Source organism: Eptatretus burgeri, chromosome 5 (genome assembly GCF_056783735.1).
Source record: "Eptatretus burgeri isolate ZD-2024b chromosome 5, Ebu_testis_v1, whole genome shotgun sequence".
In the NCBI taxonomy this organism is placed as follows: Eukaryota; Metazoa; Chordata; class Myxini; order Myxiniformes; family Myxinidae; genus Eptatretus; species Eptatretus burgeri.
Window position 1 is genome coordinate 108,216,373 of NC_140965.1, and position 16,104 is coordinate 108,232,476.

Here is a 16,104-nt window from a genome sequence, read left to right on the forward strand (position 1 = left end):
ATGAGTTAATATTTTATAATCAAGGTGAGTTAATGCTCTGATAGATCACCTTATCACCTGTCAATCCTTGCTTCCCTCGGCTTCCTTGAAATCCCTGACAAAGACAGCCAGAGGTGAGCGGGTCATTTCTGGTTATTTTATAAATAATACTCCCATTAAAAAAAAAACAATATTTGTGTGTGTGTGTGTGTGTGTGATATATATATATATATATATATATATATATATATATATATATATATATATATATATATATATATATTATTAAAGGCTCACATATAGCAGATATTACTCAATATTTCCCCCTAAAGGGCAAGCTATGGTTTTGGATTACAAAAACAAAAATCTTGATTACTTTGGGGCCAACTTGCTCTCATCACGAGCATTAATAATAATTTAATTTCTGGTAGTCATGCCACTCGACCACAAACATCATTATCTTTCAAGAGTTCCCAAAACATGGCTAAAATACTTAAGATTTGTGAATCCTCAAACTGATACAAAAATATAACTATATTTTCTGTGTCATGTGATGCATTTGTCAACAAATTTTCATCAGAACTCAAGAATAATGCAGAGCAGCTTTTGTAATGGAATGAATGTCATATATGTTTGATCCTACAAAGTGCGGTTGCCCATTCACAGCTGCAAGAAAGCAGCTCTTGCAGAACATATTTTCTTATTCAACAACAAGGTGAACGAAACTCATGACGATTCTTCCCAAATGCAACATGTATTCTTTGAAACAAGATTGTACGTGCAGGCATCCAAACTTTCCGCATTAACTTGCAATGTCCCGGCCAAGAGCCACCCACAATATCCATCAAGTTGTAGAAGAAGAGAAGAGCTGATCCTCAGTCATTGTTCGAATCAATATGTAAAGAAATACTTACAGGAGGTCCATCGGGCCCAGCTTTTCCTCTGGGTCCCATCTTGCCAGCATCCCCCTTGGCAAAAAAGCAAATACACCAATAATATACTTTTGTAAAACTCATCATTTACAAACTGTATTTCATGCATTTTACATTGGTATGCAATCCATACCAGTAAACGTGTAATTATTGGGCAGAGTGCATATTTTACAGTCTACAGAGCCTATTATGCAAAAGAAAAGTTGGCCAAAAGATGTTATAGAATTTGATGATCTACCCTGAGAGATAACTGAATATATTGATTTATTAATTTCAAACGTAAGCTAAACAGGGCTATGAGTATGAAAGACCAAAAAAAAACCCAACTGTTTGCAAAGTCAAGTCTTCTTGATGCTGTAATCTATTTTACTCATGTTATTTTAATCACACCGAAACACCTTTGGATTGTGTTTTATTGACGATAAAGATTTTAAATTTTATTCAGTCGTTTCTTTGCCATTTCTCAAGTAGATAGTAGTCAAAAATAATTGAATAATATTTGAGTCCGAGTTCTGTTAAAGTTCTACCCGTTATGCTAACTTATTCTGTTGAGGACACAAAGACATTTTGTTGGATCGTCGGTAGTTTAAAATTGAACAGTCATAGCAGCTATTGGAAAATATACCTGATTCATATATGTTTATGACAGAGCAGAAAATCAAAATTAACAGATTGTAATCTTGGGATCATTACAGATTTTCCACAATCCTTGCAAGACAGAAGAAATTACAAAAGCTTCCTTGCTCTTTGGAAGATTTCTCAAAGACAATAAGAATAATCCACCATTTACTTCATATATATGGACTAGCAACACGATAAATGAAAGGGCAAAAGTATTATTATTTCTCTTATGGAAAGGTAAGTCTTTATTAACCTCAATGTAATATTTCCTTTTCCTCAAAGCGACCAAATTCAGTCTATGAGGTAGGTTACGTTGAAATTAGATACCCAAGGCAGCAAAAAAATCAAGCCAACTGGGTATTCATTGCTTCAATAAAACACAGGCAAAAAGGAACTATGGCGAAGCCAGATCACTCTGTTTTAGAAACTCACCAACATGCCTGGAAACCCCTTTGTTCCTTCAAATCCAACCTCACCCTGAATAAAAACAGGTGACCATGAGGTTGTGCATACCTCAACATTTGCTTATAAAGCTCACGTTTTTGTTTTAATGTATTTTAAACATTTTGGACTCGAAACAGATTCTAAATTGGTGCCAAATGGGCAGACATCAATGGGTAATGTGTGCCAGCCATGAAGCAATAAATCTTCTTCCTTTTTTGCTTTCTAATATTTCCATCCTCATTATGAGCACTATTAATGTAACTGAAATATTTATGTTTTCATTTCATATGCACAATGTCATCATGTTGCTTGGATGAAAATGATATGAGCAGGATAAAAGGATATAAAATGGATGATGCATTCATTTTAAAGGTAAGAGGGAATGTAAAGGTACAATAAGAAAAAAAAAATGACATTTACGTGAAATCAAGCAAAGAATGATCAGCCGTGTGTGTATCTTTAACATAAAGGGTTAATTTTGCAAATGCTGAAGGGTTAAGCAAGACATAATTGTGGAAAGGGAAACACTTGCATTGACATTTCACGACCAAATATGACTGCTTTTTGGAAACATCGATGGGATCACTTTTATATGATAACACAGGGCTGAGTGAGATGGAATAAAACATCAAAAGGAACTTGGAAATACTAACAAAAAAAAACAAAAACAAATGTAAGAAACATAAGCACATTAATTACAATTTAAAAATTTGTGAAGCAAGTTTTATGAATCAAATTGATTTTATTTTTGAAGAAAAACAAAGTATAAAATATGATTTTTTTTTTTTTTACCTATTTAGCATGTTCTTTTCTTCAATGTTTTTTAATGTTCTTTTCTTCACCTTAACGACATCTATTTCTCTAAGTATTCCTCTGATATACATACACAATTGTCCCTAGAAGGTGGTATTGCCAAGCACTGATGTCGTAGCCACATTTAAATCTTTGGCATCGGTATAAAGCCATTTCATATTTGATGTCTTCAATACAAGGACACTCAATAACACACATATTCTTTGAGTGATCCGAAATGATTTATTTTATTTTTATGGAGAGTTCACCGACCATGAAGCCACTCGAAGGTTGAGACTATAAAAAAAATTTTGGGGAAGGGGAATTACTGGGAAAGAAGATACATATTCTCATGTCTCTTAAACTGGAAAAAGTTGTATGTTGCTATACAACAGGATGCAGGTAGGGAATTCCAGAGTTTGGCAGTGTGTGGGAAAAAAAACTGGAGGAGTATCGAACTATGTTGACCTTAGAAACACAGGCAGTGTGGGAGTGGGCAGAGGCTGGAAAACGTGTAGAGCATGTAAAAGTATGTAAAGGAGGGACAAGTGGTGAAAAGCCCTTTGAGTATCTTCCATAATAGTACCTGTAGAGAGGCTACAGAGCGTCAAACCGGGAAGGTTCCAGAGATGATGCCAGATCATGGCCAATCAGGTTAATATATCATCATTGAATTCTGTCAATAAGGGACAGAAGATGAGTCGGAGCAATTGCCCAGATGTGACTAGAGTATTCCGAGTATTCCTAGAGGACGAGCCCGATACAAGCAGCCAAGTCACTAGGAGGTTCTTTTGGTAATGCCAGAAATGTACTTATCCCAACCAAGGTAAGAAGTGATGTGCAGATCAAAAAGACAGATGCCATCGAGTTATTGTAATGGTGTTTTGTCTATAACTAGGTTATAAAAAGAAGACGATCTTGACCTGGACATGTTTGGGAGTTCGGTCTTCATCTGATAGAAATAATCAAAAATGATAAGAATTAAAAGCTGACAAAGCGACATTGCAAGATGAATGCTATAAAAAAACTTTCCAACCAATCTCAACTAGAGTAGTAGTGGTCTCATTGTCTGTGTGATGGCAAGCATTATCCTGCAGTGAAGTCACTCTCTGAGACAGCATCCTTCGGTCGTTGCCTCCAAATTGATTGGGTCACTTCATTGCATAACGAGTCACTGAAGTAACACTGAAAGTAATTTTATTAATAACTCGATGGTATTCAAGGACTACTTACCCCACGCAGTCTTGAGAAGGAATTGGTGCGAGCCAATTCTTCTGGCGGCAAATTTGTCATTGCATCTATCTACACTTCTGCGGTAAATGTGGACAAATTATACTTTGAAAAGTCTGCGATGGAGTACATTTATGAGCACATAATGTAGCTTTTATTCTCGTTCTCGAGTGTTTTAATAACTACCAAGGCTGGTAAAGACGCCAGAATACATCGCTAAAGTAGAAATCGGGAGACCGTTAAAACGCCAAATTGTACTTCTTCGTCGCTTTTTTTCACCAGCCGAGCATAGTAAAAGCTGAAGTGATGACAATGATTCGAGTGTCTAATGCGAGGAAGTGACATTGTCTCTGGGCATTAGGCTTTGTGTAATTCACCATGGAAGTTCTAAGGTGGAAGGCGTCATCCAAGTAATATGCGCCATAATGAATGGTCATGTAACATGTGGTAAAGTATAAATTTCCTCTGTTGAATGTTTTTTGATGTATGCTCTTCACATTAGAACTGCTGGCAGTGATGACTATTCTGGCTACAAGACCATGCATCCGATCAGGTTTAAATTTTGTGTTTTTTTAAATTAAAAAACAGTACTCCACTGAGCTATATGAACAAAGGTGATCTTGTAGAGTATGTGTAGTTCTGGTTTATCAAGGAATGACTTGGAATGACAGAGGATGCCCAGTGTGTGGCTGGCTTTGGAAACCAACTTTGCAAAATTGTTAGCCTCACGAGAGGTCATGTCTGATGATGAAACCCAGAAGTTCAATAGACTGAAGCATCTGCTGATTTGTTCCTTTTTCTTTTCAATTATACATTACCAGACCATGTGGAACTGGAACATGCCCAACAGGGATGAAAAAAAACCGCTCATTCCTCGGAAGTAGGAATTACTCGGAATCGATGTTGATTCCAGGTCACTACTCAATTCCTTTTGATTCCATGGTTGGAATCAAGAATTTTTGATTTGATCCACCCACTACTATTAAGCACTCAAGCAAGCACTCCAATGAATCGGTTGATAAGGAACAGCAGGCTTGGCAAGCGATTAGTAATCGGTTATAACAGACACCACCCGGAGATACCCGGAATGTCAAGCAATGTCCGAGTTGGACAAATGAACACTATTTTAACAGTCTAAACTGCTGCTAAGGTCAATTCTGCAGTTTACATTTTGAAATTCAGCTCAGGTTAAGAGATTCTTGAGCTGATTTCATGTGCGGAAATGAAATAAAGGCATGAAAACTGGCGTCTCCAGGTGTATGCAAATATAAGCATTCCGATGTATCCAGCAATCTGTAGGTTTGAAGATTAGGCATTTGATGAATTGAGTGAGGAAAGTGAAAAAAAAATTTTGAATGCTTTATTGTTATGAAACCATTACAGCCTGTTCCAAGTCAAGGCATTGTTGAGCAGGCCAAAAAAAAATGGTGAATAAAGACGCCGACGATCTGACAGAGGGCTAACTTAGAGGCAGACCAAGGATGACATCTCAATTTCGGATTTAATTTAATAAGACCATTAATTATCTTCAAAAGGGGGTGTTGAAATTAGCCCAAACACCCAGTTTATATTCATGCACTCCCTTGGAGTTCCCTTCGTATGCACGCAAAGTTTCAAGCTGCTCTAGGTTTCATGGCTCTGGAGTTATGGAGGACACACACACACCTATCTATAATTCCAGCAATCTCTGTGTGTGTGTCTGTCTGCGACCGCTGTTTCTCGACAACCGCTGGTCCGATCTAATTGAAACTTGCCAGGTATATTGCCGGGGCCCTGTGGATGTGCCTTTTCAAGGTTTGATATTAATCAGACAAGTGGTTCCCAAGTTATGGCCATTTATTTACCAAACCAATGACAGGACACGGTGCTATGATGTGACGATTGACGTGACAATTCTTCTTCTTCTTTTTTTTTTTGCACGTACGGCTACGCACGTACGGGCACGCACGTACGGGCACGCACGTACGGGCACGTGAGGGCAAAGGAACGGCCTGTGTGTTTGTTGTTTCTGGCACGTGGTTTCAAATTTTTTTTGTTTTTTTTTTTGCACATATGGCCACGCACATACGGGTCCGCACGTACGGGCCCGCACTATTCTCTATGTATAATTCCAGCAATCTCTGTGTGTCTGTGTGTCTGTGTGTCTGCGACTGCTGTTTCTCGACAACCAGTGGTCCGATCTAATTGAAACTTGCCACATATATTGCCGGGGCCCTGTGGATGTGCCTTATCAAGGTTTGATATTAATCGGACAAGTAGTTCCCAAGTTATGGCCATTTATTTACCAAACCAATGACATGACACTGTGCTATGACGCCACGATTGACGTCACAATTCTCCTTTTTTTCTTATGTTTTTTTTTGTACGTACGGCCACGCACGTATGAGCACGCATGTACGGGCATGCGAGAGCGAAGGAACGGCCTGTGTGTTTGTTTCTGGCATGTGGTTTGAAAGTGTTTTTTTGCACATACGGCCACGCACGTACGACCACGCACATACGGGCATGCACGTACGGGCCCGCACTAGTTAATATAGATTTGAGCTTCATTTGCATGTCTGTGCTGGCAATAAATATTTTTTTCCATTTGAGCTTTTGGCATCAATTTTTCAACAAACCCTTATTATGAGAATATGGAGAAGACTAATTAATAATTGGGCAAAGTATCAAATGGGAAAACTTAGAGTTACTAGAAATAGGCCTTACTTGCCTGTTCTCTGCATGTGAGCGTGAGACGGCCATTTTTTAAATATATATCGTTTCCGTGTTTCTATATTTATTTACCCTTTGAGCTTCATCGTATCTATCCAGGCCATAACGGGTTGTTTTTTTTTCAATTGAGCTTTTGTCATCAATCTTTCAAAAAACAAACAAATCTTTATTATGAGAATACTGGCAAAAGTATCCATCTCCATCCATCGGGATCATACTCTGTGCAGAGCGTTGGTGCTGCCAAAGCAGTCTCCTTGGCTATTGGGCATAATCCTGGACAGGTCACCACTCTGACACAGGATACCAGCAAGCTGGCACTCATTTTGCCAACCTCAAAAGAATGACAGGCAGAGTCAACCCCACCTGGTATTAATTCAACAGCAAGTGGGATTTGAACTCAGGATCCTAGGATCCCAAGCCCACCACCCCAACCATTCTAGGATCCCAAGCCCACCACCCTAACCATTAAGCCAACATCAGGCATACCTAGTGTCCCCAGTGATGGGAAAAGTCGGAAAAATTACCTGTTCCCAATGACGGGAAAATTTTAAGTTAATCAATCATTTTAAATTATTTAATGGACTTAAAACAGTTGATTGTGTTGCACTATGGGTTTCACTGAGAGCAAAATCTCTGAGCTACTTATACCGCCCACCATGAAATGTTTGTGCAACATTGGGGCAAAATAACCAATCCGCAGTTTTACAAACACAGCACAGGAAGCTGTCACCATAAACGGGAGACAGACTAACGCATGGTCAGACACTACGGTTCAATCCATGCTTGTAACAAAGACAACATTAATTCATAAGTTTTAAATTTTTCTTGGCTGTTGTTTTTGTCAAGTTTAGTTCTAGTACAAAGCGGACACAGATGGGCTTTTCATTTTTAGATGCTTTCGTGTTTAAATACCTGTTTTGGGGCATTTACATCATACTTGCTAATCACCCACAATATCTGCAAATAAACCCCCCAGAACAAGGGAATGAGACTTTATTATCCTTCCTAAAGACATCAGGTTGTATATGCAGCAAAGGATAATAAAAAGTATATTTCCTTTGATGTGTAATGATCGATTAAATGCAGTCAACAAGTTATTGTTTTATTGTGGGTTGGATATAAATACAACAACACATTTCCAACTTATTTATGACCATATAAATTTGTGATTATTTTGCTTTTTGTGTTGTCCTCATTTTTGTATTCTATTCCTCGGTCAAATACAAACCCAGCAGTGTATCATACGAAACCTATGATGGAGGTATCAGACATAAAATGAAAACCTACACGGCTAGGCGTGTCTTAATTCATTGGATATCAGCATTTTAAATTCAGCCAACAACAGACGTATCACAATATTAAAAATTATAAAAGCCAACAATTCTTTAATTCAACATGTAGTGTTTAACCAACCACTATATTTGTTGTTTTCCACAAAACAGCCATTTTGTGAAAGAAAAATAAATAACCACTGCAGGCAACCATTCCGCACCTGTGCAGCTGGGATAGTTTCAGTAAAAGAAGCACGAAGGCATACATTCCAAGAATGAAGTTTAAACCCACAATCAATGAGTTGTGTGCAACACATAGCACCTAATTCCACACACCTGCACACTACTCAGAGACATTATGGATTCCCTAATCCCCTCATTGCCTGAAAAAATTCCTCTCAATCACTCCTGGAGCAGGAAACATCTGCCTGCCTGTCTTAATCACTGACCTTCCCAGGACCAGCATGATTCATTTACAGTCTCGATGAGCCTAGAGCACAAAGGTATAATATTTACTGAGTTATATTTTATTTAATTTTTTTTTCCTTTTGATTCCAAAAGGGTTTTTGTAAAAAAAAAAAAAAAAATTGGAAAAATCTTATGAAATATATTTTAACAAAACTCAAGCTTTTCAGATTCTTAATATATGTTTGTCCTTTATCTTATTATTTTCGAGTGTTCAACACAGCCAAGAGTTTTGCCAGGGATCAAAATTGGCATGCATCTCAGAGAGGTAAAAGCAAAAGTGGATAACATTACTTTATGGAACACTAAAACTTATATCCTTTGGCTCCCCCACTGCGTCTCGGCTGCCCTTTTCTCCTCTCCCATCCAACCCCGAGGTTTTGTTGGCAGTGACTAGCCCCAGTGGACTTGCCAAGATTCACAAATCACCATTTATTGCTTCTCTTATAACACTTTTTATTTATATTCTTTTAATGCACAGTAGCTTGGCCAATTATCCTTACTAATGTCCTGGGCAATCATTTCTCAAAGGCCTACTCTCATGTATCCACCAGCTTTACCTTATATAAAACAATGGGCATTGTTGCACAAGATTTGAATTAACATTTCACTTGAACAATGAGGGCATTAAGTTAATGAGAACACTGCTTCCCACAATTTGTGTTGATATGAACATTTGAAAATCCATGTGTACTTTGTGCAGTATTTTTGAATGGTGATTTATGGTACTTTTCCTTGGAGATCTCTGCAATAAGAGCCAATTAACTCCTCCCAATCCTTACCTGTAATCACTCTGCACAGGCGACAAATCATTGGATGGCCATGACCGTCAAATGCAACCTTTGGTGTATTGACATCTTCAACATGGCCTCTAAAGCCAAATGCCAGCTGTGTATAAGTATTTTCTAATCCTTATAGCGAGATGCCAGCTGGATATATGACACGATGAGCAGCCTTTGTAATGCTCTGTCAGTTTAGAGTGCCCTTAATCCCACCTGGTGCGTTTGATGTTGTGGAATCAAAGTTCTTTGGACTTTAATAATATCTTTCGCCATGAAGCAGGCCTGAGGACAGGTGATTATCCATGGGGAATGGTTAATGGCTTGTCTGCCTTTTCTTTTCTCCATATCTTCTCCTGTCTAGCACCTTCTCTATTCTCTGCAATCTATCTCTTTCTGGCTCAACTTGCCTATGAGCAGCTATCGACTCACTCTTTCAATATCCCCCTTCCAAAACTGATGAGCATTTCCACCTCCTTTCATTTGTTTTTTTTATTATCTTACCTGCATCTTGAAAAAAAAAAACTTTCATGGCTTTTCCCACTCTTTTTCTTTGTGATGGCTCATGATTTTGATGACAAAATTAAAAGAAAAATTACTAACCCTTCACAAGTAAAACCAAATGCACCTGTATGAACCACACAAATGTAAAGATAAGTTGGGACTTGCAAAATGACTGACACTCACTCGATCCGAAGAGTGTGAGACAATATTACTCATCACATTCCGAGAGATCATAATGACAAAATCGAGCCCTTTTCAGCCGTAGGCTCAGAATGCCACTCCCTTTGGAGCACTAGACAGATTATGGGAACACATTACCGGCTTTCCATCTGGACCTGGCATGCCCCTCTCTCCGTACTGTCCAGGAAATCCCTGTATAGACAAGTAAGGGGAAAAGTAAAGGTGTTAGACATTGGTACGTTTTTAGTGATCCCTAAATTTGTAAGAGCTTTTTGGATTATCCTGAAACAATTGCATGGTAAGTCATGTAATATTTATAGAAACAAATACATGGTAAGAGGTGTAACATAAAATAAGCAAAATTTTCAGGCTTGACTTTAAGGCAAATGGAACTTTGGAAAGGCCTCAACAATTAAAACTCTATAATCCTTGTGTGCTAGGTTTAAAAGAGTAAGCTTGGTTATATTAAGGTATTTTAAAGTGCTGACAATGAAATAAATGAAAACATGTATTTCAAAATGTTGCATTTACAGGAGAGTATGTGAAGGGGATAAAACTGTTTCACAAACAATAAGAAGCATATAAATTACTGAGGCACGAAACCTTTCGTTCTGAAGCTAATTTATATGAACACAAGTATAATGGAAGGTGGCATGAAAAATAAAGTACATATGCAAAATTATACTACCATGCGTGCCTTCTTGCCTTGTTTGCCTGGTAATCCAGGAGGTCCCTAAAAAATACAACAATCTCAGACAATATAAACAACAATTTAATGAACCAAAGTCTGCTATTGATGCAAAAACAAAGCATTTATCTTATACCCTTTTCCATGATATCAGAATATCTATCACAGAGATAGAGATAGAGATAGAGAGAGAGAGAGAGAGAGAGAGAGAGAGAGAGAGAGAGAGAGAGAGAGAGAGAGAGAGAGAGAGACAGAGAGAGAGAGAGAGAGAGAGAGAGAGAGAGAGAGGGAGAGAGAGAGAGAGAGAGCGAGAGAGAGAGCCAGAGACAGAGTGTGAGAGAGAGAGAGAGAGAGAGAGAGAGAGAGAGAGAGAGAGAGAGAGAGAGAGAGAGAGAGACAGAGAGAGAGAGAGAGAGAGACAGAGACAGAGACAGAGACAGAGACAGAGACAGAGACAGAGAGAGAGAGAGAGAGAGAGAGAGAGAGAGAGAGAGAGAGAGAGAGAGAGAGAGAGAGAGAGAGAGAGAGAGAGAGAGAGAGAGAGAGAGAGAGAGAGAGAGAGAGAGAGAGAGAGAGACAGTGCATTTACCATGAGCACAAAAGCAAGTCATCTGATGTAAATTTAGATCAATTTTAAGAGAGATATCATTAATTATTTCAGTTTACCAACTGCCTGCTTCAATGGAATTCCAGATTGTCTGGTGTTCACCATCATTCATCAAGAAATCGGTTCTTCCATTCCAAAAAAATATTTAATTGGGGAATCCTAGGCTGTGCAGGGTAACTGCAAAGCACGAGTGTGAATGGGTGAGACTTGAAACAGCAAAGACAGGGTTCTCATGCTGGGAGGTGTGTCCGCCTTGGCCTGGATTGCCTCTCATTCATCGATGCCTTCTTCTTTGGGACTTGAAACTGGGTGGATTTCTGCACTGCCACTGGAAATGGTTTTCTACAATTTATTCCTCAATATCCTGAGCCAGTATCTGAGATAATATGCAGGGTTGAGCTGCTCCAGTGGTTCCCTGGAGCATTGAGATAGCCCGAATTGGAATTCCTCTGCCCTTTGGCCCCATTGTCTCATACCAGAGGTAAAAATGAGCTCTGCTCCAGTGTGAAAGCAGTACAGCTAACAAACCTGGACATAAATCAAAGTTTGGAATGTATGTCAACAAAGCACCATATCATACGTTATATGATTTTGGGAAAAAAAAAACCCCAAAGTATTTGGCATATTTCCTTACTGAGATGCAGAGATTGAGATGTCAAGTAACACCAAGAACATTATATATATATATATATATATATATATATATATATATATATATATATATATGTATATATATATATATATATATATATCTCTATATATATATATATATATATATATATATATATATATATATATATATATATATATATTCTTTGATGGAAAATGTTTTTCGAGTTTTTTTAATGCTGAAGAATAGACCATAGTGAACACAGTGGTGTTAGAAGATTGGCCTTTAAAACCCCTCTTAAATCATTCTTAGAAAGGGGGACAAGAATCAATGATGATGGCTGGGGGATGGCCAGATGGAGGCCCCTGGAGACAAATACACACTGTGTTTTAAATATGAAGAGTTTGGTTGCAAAATGCCATAAATACATTTCTATTGTTTTGAGAAAAAGGACCATTTTTGCTGTGGAAAATATGGAAGAATAAAACTAGTTTTTTCAGTTCTAAAATTTATTGTGCAACTAATAAATAATTTCCAAATCTTTAAACAAAATCCAGAAGTTTAATATCTTTGAAAAAAGTCAATTATTTAAAAATAATTCCCCAAAAATGCCATTTATCCATTGTCTGATTTTTCTCAAAATGTTATAAATGCAAACATGCATTTTGTATCATGAGATAAGTGGAAATCTATATGAAACTACCAATGTTTTCTTATCAAATTCAATGAAGATCACCTCTCATGAAGAAAAAACCTCTGTAAAGTGACCACCTCATTAATCAGACCATCAATTTATATCCAATAAACTTCATCAAAGATCTGACCTTTCTGCATTAACTTTGCGTCACAAAAGTTACGTCAGAACCTCACATTAAGATCACCTTTGTAAAGAGAACACTACCTTTCTGTCCTTCCTACAATCTATATTTTCCAGACGTTTTCGCACCCATTTTGGTTTTGTGATCATCATCAAATGAAGCAGGGCCTGATCCTAAACAACTTTGTCAAGCACTTCACAAAACCTAGACTGGTTCATGGCAAGATCTCCCTCCGTCAGTAAATCAGCATGGCATAAACGAGAGTTCAAACGAGCTGTGTGGTTACACCAAACTTCCGGCACCTTCCCACAACCTGAATAGAGAATCTTCTTCACTTTCTGCCATTTGTGATCATCCTTTGACTCTCTCCGTTTTCTTACCAATGGTGGACACTGCCTCCTGAGTACCATCAAAATCATTCAGGTTTCGACGAAGGATGCTGTAAAATGCGAGTTTTCCGACTAAACCATGAGCACCACCATATTGGAAAAATGCCGGTCGCTGATTGACTGAAGGGATGTATGTTGCTTTGTGAAAAAACTGGCGTGGTGCTTATATGCCGTTTTAGAATGAAGGGGTGTAATTACAGTGCAGAATAATGGTGCACATGGCCATTTGGAAAAAAAATGGATGCATGACTGCTGTTATAGCTACTCTTTTGACGATCTTTTGGTGGTGGTACGTTAAATTTTTTCACACAAAATGATAGTGACATGCACCCTAACAATGTAATGGTCAGCCAACATGTGCCTGGACATGTTCCCCACTATACACGTGAATATCCGGAACTTGCATGTGCATACTGTGCACTTCATGCACAAATTGCCATGCGCGTGTACTGAATCACGTGACAGTGCTCTACATCGTACTGAGAAAATTGCAAAAACTAGAGAATTTGGTCCTAAAGTAGCGTATCATTTCTGTGGAATGTCTATTCTATAGAAATTACAGTTCCATTGAATTTGGTCCTGAAGTTTCAGAGAATTTCTATAGAATGTTAATATAAATTTTCTTTGGAATTTCTGCAGAACATTTTTTGAGGGTGAAGACAATCTCTCAAGCAGAGTGAATCACAGTGCTATGCCTTCATGTAAATAGCATCAGAAGAACAATCTTTACTCGGTTGAAATATATTTCAATATGGTGAGCAAGATCTTAAGATGAACTAACCCGGGAAGAATAAAAGTTTAAAAAAACGAGAAGAGAGTGTAAAGTTCACATGAGAGGAAAATTCGTGTTTCTAGCACTGTGTGTGAATATTCAAGTATTTCTTGGCTCCGAAACCTCCAAGGAAATGAGGTTTCACACAAGCAGTTTAGACATCCTGTATATGGACGTGAGGCTTTAGTGGTGTTAACACTTTGGCAATGCCAAGGGAAATACGAGATTAATGAGGCTCCACCAACTCCACTTTAATTTCTTTCTTCATAAAAGGATCTTCCTCTTTTTCCGTTTGTTTCATCCCTCATCACTCTCCAATGACACAATGAAAAAACTTATTAAGCAACCTCGATGCTGTATGCATGGGGAATGTGCATCCGTCACAGAGACAAAATATAAAAAGCTTTGAAATCCTCAATCCCTCCACCATCTCTCTCCAACCCTCTTCCTGCATGCAATAATAGAAGAGTATCAATTAATGTGAAGGAAATTTAGAACTTCAGGAAATTTTACAAAGTACTGTGCACTTTAAATAATTTCAAACATCAGAATAAGTAAAGATGGACAGAGAAACAATAACACTGAGTAGGTCTGAACTGATTACAAATGCTTCAGGATTCAACCAGCACATGAAGGAAAAAGTGAAAGTGGGCAAATGTCTGGGAGGGTGGGAATCGGAGCAGCGAGAGGGGAGTGATGGTGGGTGGAGGGCAGATGTTAAAGGGGTTGGTGACGGGGTATGTTAAACTTTTATGTAAAATAATTTACCTGCACTTGCTGGATATTTCTAATATTTATGCAATGTTAGGTTTGTTAGCGGGTGGATGATGGTGTGAATCTAAATCTCACCCTTGGTCCATCTGCCCCTACAGTTCCTGGAACTCCTGGTGGGCCAATGAAACCCTGTGATAGAGAACTAAGTGAATATAGATCTTCAATACATTTCACCAATTTTCATTGCACACAATGCATGTTTACATTAATTGTGGCATTATCTATTGTAGAAAAAAAAGTAATATATAATCATTATCTATTGTAGAATCTATATAATCTGTACATTATATATTGTAGAATTTAAGATTAAATGAAAAAAAAACCTTAAATAGCATTGTTGATGTCAACAGCATCACAGTCAACTCGGCTATTTGAGTTATAAATTCTGGAAAATTCTGAAACACCATGAAGGTGCTATATATAAACTAAAACACGATCTTTGTTGAGGAGGGAAAATGCAGCACATCTTCCCACATGGAAAGTCTTGATTACCGAGATGAGAAAAAGGCTGTCAACTGCCAAGAGGAATCACGACATACAAACATGTCATTCCCATATGTACTCAGTGCAAGCGAGCAGGAAACTTTTGATTTTAATAATTAAAGCAGAGAATCCCCCATTCAAGCCTCATCTGGCCTCTTAGTCCTCCAGCAACACCAAAATCCCTTCATAGCCTTAGTTTGGTTGCTGGAATTGAGTGTAGAGGTTTTGCTCGGTTGTTATTAATGTCTACAGCTGGGATAGTCAGGGGAAACTGCTGATGTTGGCTGTATTTGAAGCTGTGTCATGCACAAACTCTCTCGAAATTTAAATGATGTCATGTGACTCCTTTTCAGGAAAGCTAATAATTCTTGCTACATATGTGCCAGCATGTGTTGCACATCATGGTGCTAAGTAGGACAAAGATCAGGTGGTAGTATACAAAGTTGCTGTCAAAAGAATTAGTAAAAGTTGCCAAAACAAGTTTCTCATTGAATGTGTCACATTTTGGCAAACACTCTGACATGGACAGCCAGGAAAGATGTGGAGTGAGAAGAAAGCACAAAACAAACGACACTTACACACTCTCCTTTGGGACCAATCTTGCCTGGTGGCCCAGGGAGGCCCTAATGGGAAAAAGAAAGGAAAAGAAACACCTCAAATTAATAAATTATATTACAACTAATTCAAAGTACAAGAAACATGCAAAAATGGAACCTTCAAAATTCAACACAATGGCAAATATCAAAATAATGAAAAGACATACAGTGATGTTACTTCAAATGGACAAACAATCCTGATTGGTTAACAATTCAGCAATTATCATGAGGATTTATTTTATTTAAATGGATGTATTGACCCCGAAAAAGCCTCCAAATACAGTGACCACATGCACCTCAACAAGAATGCAAGATCTTGGTTATCTGGAAATGAATGAAGGTTAAATAACTTACAGACAGACCAACACAGCTGATACTGAAAAGGGGGAGATTAAGGTTACTGCACAAGGAAACAGAAGCATCCACACACATAAATAATGACATGACCAGGTAATAAG

General features: G+C 38.0%; 1 protein-coding gene across 8 annotated transcripts in view; it reads right to left on the reverse strand.

Annotated features, from left to right (window-relative positions):
* LOC147027127 (uncharacterized) overlaps positions 1-16,104 on the reverse strand; it is a 389,612-nt gene that overhangs the window by 201,948 nt on the left and 171,560 nt on the right. For all 8 annotated transcript variants that reach the window (XR_015058689.1, XM_085883308.1, XM_085883307.1 and 5 more), the window contains 7 exons: positions 15,629-15,673; positions 14,643-14,696; positions 10,598-10,642; positions 10,048-10,101; positions 1,965-2,009; positions 894-947; positions 50-94 (listed from right to left, as the gene is read on the reverse strand). Coding sequence is in view for 7 of the 8 variants with exons in the window: in XM_085883308.1 (XP_085739434.1) it covers positions 50-94; positions 894-947; positions 1,965-2,009; positions 10,048-10,101; positions 10,598-10,642; positions 14,643-14,696; positions 15,629-15,673 (342 nt within the window). In the remaining variant the exon portion in view is untranslated. The remainder of the gene's footprint in view (positions 1-49; positions 95-893; positions 948-1,964; positions 2,010-10,047; positions 10,102-10,597; positions 10,643-14,642; positions 14,697-15,628; positions 15,674-16,104) is intronic.